The 6,000-nt window shown below is 35.1% G+C and overlaps 1 protein-coding gene across 1 annotated transcript in view; it reads left to right on the forward strand.

Moving 5' to 3' along the window:
* Window positions 1–6,000, forward strand: part of mctp1b (multiple C2 domains, transmembrane 1b) — a 36,107-nt gene that overhangs the window by 24,146 nt on the left and 5,961 nt on the right. The window contains 1 exon segment of the mRNA XM_016277250.1: window positions 2,614–2,733. Coding sequence (XP_016132736.1) covers window positions 2,614–2,733 — 120 coding nt within the window.

Genomic DNA, 6,000 nt, shown 5'->3' on the forward strand with positions numbered 1-6,000 from the left:
TTAGTACATCAAGTTAAACTGAATGACAGTGAGAAATGTTTCCTTGGCAACTATCTAAAATGAAATACGTTTACAATTTTTTATATTTTATTTTTATTTCAGTTTTAAGATTAATGAAGATTGATCTTCATTTATCATTGATTTTATCTGTATCAAAAATGTTTTAGTTTTATATTTTCAATTTTCATTTTCGTTAGTTTTAAAAATGTTGTTGTGTGTTTTTGTCATTTTTATTAGTTTTTTTATTATGTCTATATAGTTTTTGTTCATTTTTTAGTTTCTTTGGCAAATAACTAAAATTAAATAAGTTTAAGATTTTTAACATTTCATTTCAATTATTCATTTTCAATTTTAGTTAACGGGGTTAAAGGAGTGTCTATTTACACTAAATGCAAAGCCCGCCTTGTTGGCAGAGGCTATTTACACTAACTCCGCCCACCAACGTGTGGTTGGGCTACACAAGATTTCAAAATACGCCTGCTATACAACAGCTCCAGTGGCGTAGGTAGTAAAGCACATAATGTTAGTAGTTTTTTGTTTGTTTGTTTGAATCACCTTTTGTTGAACTCATTCTTCTCCCTTTTCACATCACATCAGAAAGGAATTTATTTTCAATAAAAATGAAGGAAATAATCGAAAAATGAAAAATAACGTACCTCACAGGTGTTTATCGGTTAAGATTAGGGTTAGGTGTAGGGAGGGCTTTATTGTCCCAAAGCGGCATGCATTTAATAATTTTAATAAAAATGATAATTTACACTCCATACGTTATTATTGCATACTGTTTTATAATGCACTACAGTAGTGAGGTCCAGATATCTGGCACTATTTGCACCAAGTAGTATAAACAGCATCTAACTACTACTATTGCAAATACTCCTATTTTTACATAGTGTAAATAGAATCTATTGCTATTTGAACTTAGTGTAAATAGCGTATATCGCTAAGAACATCTGCTATTTTCACTTAGTGTAAATAGCCACTGCCTGTTGTTAATTTCAAGTAATGAAAATGTTTTCTTTATGGTTTTAGTTTTAGTTAACTATAATAACCCTGTTTCAGAAGACTTTGAATATAAATCACACACGGACCACTTTTATGGGGCTTTTATGATACATCTGTGTTCTATACATAAAATAGCAGCACACGGGTGTGCAATCACATTAGGGGTCATTAGTAAATAATAACATAATATTCATTTTTAGGTGAACTGTTCCTTTAATCCAACGGCTGCAATCAAATGAAAACCACCCCAATGAGGGCCGCCGGTCCCATGCCCGCCACACAATAGGCCGACGTGTTTGGGACAGGGGGCGCAAGCGTTGAATCGCTGCGTTTTCCCCCTTGCCCTGCCGCTCTAGGTGTTGAATAGAAATGTCAAGCCGGCCCTCATGAGAGGAGAGGGGCCACCCCAGAGGGCCCGGCTGCGGCTCTACGGCTGTGCCTGCTCATTGTCCTCTCTCTCAATGTGCCTGCGTGACAAAAGCGCTGAATTGGAGGGGCTGGGCTGAATCAGACGCTGTCACAAAGCTGCACATTGAGCAGAACAGACCGATTCTTCAGTTCTTTATGCCCGTCTCAGTTAAGAGTTCAACCGCGGATTCGGCCCGTATATCTAACCCCAGCTGTCAGTCACACCGTCACTTATGGAGATGATTACATTTGCCTCGTTTTTTGATATGCCATGAGATTAGTGCATCTTTTGGTGTGGTTTGTTTTAATCATGCGTATCGCCTTTGATGGAAGAGAATAATATTTATGTTTTATAACCCAAAAAAACTTTTTCAAATTAATAACTTAAATTGATTAAAAGTGACAGTAAAGATTCAGTTTTACATTATAACGTTTATAATGTTACAAATTTATTATGTTAAATTGATCAAAAGTGACAGAGACATTTAGTGTTATAAAAGATTTCTATTTTTAAAAAATGTTGTTCTTTTAAACATTCTTTTCATCAGATTATTAATAATAATTAATTATTGTTTATTGAGCTGCAAATCAGCATATTAGAATGATTTCTGAAGGATCACATGACACTGAAGACTGGAGTAATGATGCAAAATTCAATTACCTTTTAGAATATATTCAAATATAAAACAGTTATTGTGAATTGTAATAATATTTCTCTATATTACAGTTTTGCTGAATTTTCACTGTCAAATAAATAAATGAAACCTTGGTGAACATAAAAAAAAACGTCTTTCAAAAACAGAGAAAATCTTACTGACCCTAAACGTTTGAACGGTAGTGCATTGCTTTAATGTTTTGGTTAAAATATATCTCATATAATTGCACAATATATATAATTGTGAGAATATATAGTAATACATAATATAATTCTTATACAAGTAAATTATATAAAATATTGATCATCTATAAAATATATTTTGTGATTATAAAATACAATTGTTTTTACATTTGAATATTATTTTGGTTTGAATATATGTCATCAAAATATATTTATGTGATATAAACATAAAATATATCAATATATTTCAGTAACATATTGGATATAATATTTCCAATTTCTTGGTATTCAGCAGTATTCTCAAATAATGATTTGTTTATGGCTAACAGCACTTGTTTCGGTTGAATCTCTCTCATTCTCAGATGCTGCAGCAGAATTTTAACCGAGTGAAGCGCTGCGTCCTCTTCCTCATTAACGTGGGCTCCTACATCAACAGCTGTTTTCAATGGGAGTCCCCCCGCAGGAGTTTATGTGCTTTCTTGGTAGGTGGCAAACTCTCGTATATACATACAGAAACAAACACCATATTGATATGATACACACAGCTCAAAGAAACTCAAACTCTCGTATTATAGATTAATAGATAGGTCTAGATAATAGATATATGGATGCACAGACTGTATATATTATGATTTGAGTGTGTTTGGTGACTCTTGTGTGTTGAAGGGCTGTGATGTGTCAAGTGTGCTCGTAGTTTAGCGCTGAAGAACCCTTGAGCTAAAACGAGTAGATGTGATCTCTTAGACGCCGTCCCTCTGTGGCCTCGCGCCCGACCTCACCCCACGCTCTGAACACCTCAACAGCCCTTCACACGGTTCCCTCTCGCTTTCACACACTCCTGTACCTGAAGGAGGCGCTGTAGACTCTGAGTCTCCCTCACAATAGATTCGCTTTGCTATTTTCATCCATACCTCTTCATGAAAATTAACTGACCGAGATTTGACCTCCCTCTTTAAACAGTGAAGTTCAGCTGTGGTTTACGGCTATGACTTGAAACTTAAAGTAAAACTCATTTACAATACAGTAACAAAGACTATAAATCCGTTCCAGCTCTATTATCTGATAGGATGAACCATATTTAAAGCCTTTGTGAACATCATTAATACATACATACATACATGTATAACACATACACACACACAAATATATAGTGTGTATATATACTAATGTACACTAATGTATATATACTAAAGTATATACACACTAAGCTTTTGAAAAAGTCTCTTATGCTTACTAAGGCTGTATTTATTTGATTTAAAAAAAAAAACATAAAAAGCGCAATTTTGTGAAACAATATTACAATTTAAAATAACTGTTTTTATAAATGATATATATTTTAAAATGTCATTTATTTCCTGCGATGGCAAAAAGTAATTTAATCCTTTAATGAATAGAAATTCCATTTTTTTTGGAAAATTAAAAAGGTCTATACTGTCGCTTTTGATCAATTTAATGCATCCTTACTGAATAAAAGTATTAATTTATAAAAAAAATTCCACAGATTTTTGAAGTCATAATGTATATAGATAGATGTCACATACTTGGAAATCATAAACCTACACAGTAATGATAATGAAATATTAGTATACTACTATAGAATTATATTAGAATATTTTATTGTGATGATTAATATTAAAGTGCCCCTATTATGGATTTTTGAAAATGACCTTTCATGCAGTGTGTAACCCAGCTCCAAGTGAATGAAAACATCCTGCAAAGTTTTAAATCTGAAAGTGCACCGTGTATAAAGTTATTGTCTCTCAAAAGAAATAATCGACTCTGAATCATTGAAACGAGTCTTTTTAAAACGAATCCCAAGTCGTTTCATATTGACGTCAACATGAAACATTAGCATATTGCCCGCCCACTTGTTGGTCTTTTCATGTTGGCCGAATGAAAATGCAAATTCATTCTATGCCACTAGGTGCCGCTTTTGGAGCGTAAAATATCGGTTTCCCCGGTAACGCTGTACACTAAGCAGCACTGCGCTCACAAATGCTGCTTTATCAGGCATTACAGGCGAGATGAAATGAAAATGAGACCAATCGGACCAATACTAAGGCTGTATTTATTTGATTTAAAAAAAAAAACATAAAAAGCGCAATTTTGTGAAACAATATTACAATTTAAAATAACTGTTTTTATAAATGATATATATTTTAAAATGTCATTTATTTCCTGCGATGGCAAAAAGTAATTTAATCCTTTAATGAATAGAAATTCCATTTTTTTTGGAAAATTAAAAAGGTCTATACTGTCGCTTTTGATCAATTTAATGCATCCTTACTGAATAAAAGTATTAATTTATAAAAAAAATTCCACAGATTTTTGAAGTCATAATGTATATAGATAGATGTCACATACTTGGAAATCATAAACCTACACAGTAATGATAATGAAATATTAGTATACTACTATAGAATTATATTAGAATATTTTATTGTGATGATTAATATTAAAGTGCCCCTATTATGGATTTTTGAAAATGACCTTTCATGCAGTGTGTAACCCAGCTCCAAGTGAATGAAAACATCCTGCAAAGTTTTAAATCTGAAAGTGCACCGTGTATAAAGTTATTGTCTCTCAAAAGAAATAATCGACTCTGAATCATTGAAACGAGTCTTTTTAAAACGAATCCCAAGTCGTTTCATATTGACGTCAACATGAAACATTAGCATATTGCCCGCCCACTTGTTGGTCTTTTCATGTTGGCCGAATGAAAATGCAAATTCATTCTATGCCACTAGGTGCCGCTTTTGGAGCGTAAAATATCGGTTTCCCCGGTAACGCTGTACACTAAGCAGCACTGCGCTCACAAATGCTGCTTTATCAGGCATTACAGGCGAGATGAAATGAAAATGAGACCAATCGGACCAATCACCACAGATTAGCGTCACGCAAAGGAGGGGTTTGGAAAAATGAGTCGTTGAGCGAATCGTTTGGGAGTCGTTGAGCAATGTGTATCACTGCATATGGTTTCACCTACTACAGTGTGCAGTACACAGTGTACACTGTGCAGTATGCGGTAAGCAATCGTAGCATCATCTTGTTACTGTGGCCTGTTCTCTCACACGAGACGAGCTGTTAATGGACATTAATGAACAGGATGTGATTGTGTGTGAGATCTAATCAATCAGAAAGGAATCTGTATGTGAGTGTATCTAAACAACGAGCCACACATCTCTGTAACGAGCGAGAGAGGGTCTTAACGAGGGTTTCTCATGCCATCCACTCGTTAATAAGCTCATTAGCAGAGGTGCAGCACACAGCGCCTCCTTTCACGGCCCTTCCGCTCTGCCATCAACATCCATTCATCACTGGACTCGTTGTTTAGTGAAGCGTGTCATTCCTGCATTAAACTGCAGAAATAATGGCTGCTTCCAAACAGGTTTCCCAAACACTCCTACTGCCATTTCTGAGACAAACAGGTCACGGTCTAAACTCAGCAGCACGTGAGTCAGTGCATGCAGACAAAGCATGACAGATTAACAGTTGTACATTCTTTAGGAAGGCGACCTAAAAGCAAGTAATGCCGAGTTCACACTGCACGATTTTAGCCCGATTTTTCACAGGTTTTGCGAAATCGCCGACAAATGCCCGAAATCGGAGCAAATCGGTGCTCGTTCATATGAGTGACAATCACGCAATGTGAATTATCAAAGACGAGATCTGAGGGAATCGCCGATGCGTCGCCGACGCCCGTGAAATATTTGGGATGCTAAATATCTGTAGCTGTCACCGATTCACAA

This window comes from Sinocyclocheilus grahami, unplaced genomic scaffold, assembly GCF_001515645.1.
Source record: "Sinocyclocheilus grahami isolate Dianchi unplaced genomic scaffold, SAMN03320097.WGS_v1.1 scaffold110.1, whole genome shotgun sequence".
Lineage (NCBI taxonomy): Eukaryota > Metazoa > Chordata > Actinopteri > Cypriniformes > Cyprinidae > Sinocyclocheilus > Sinocyclocheilus grahami.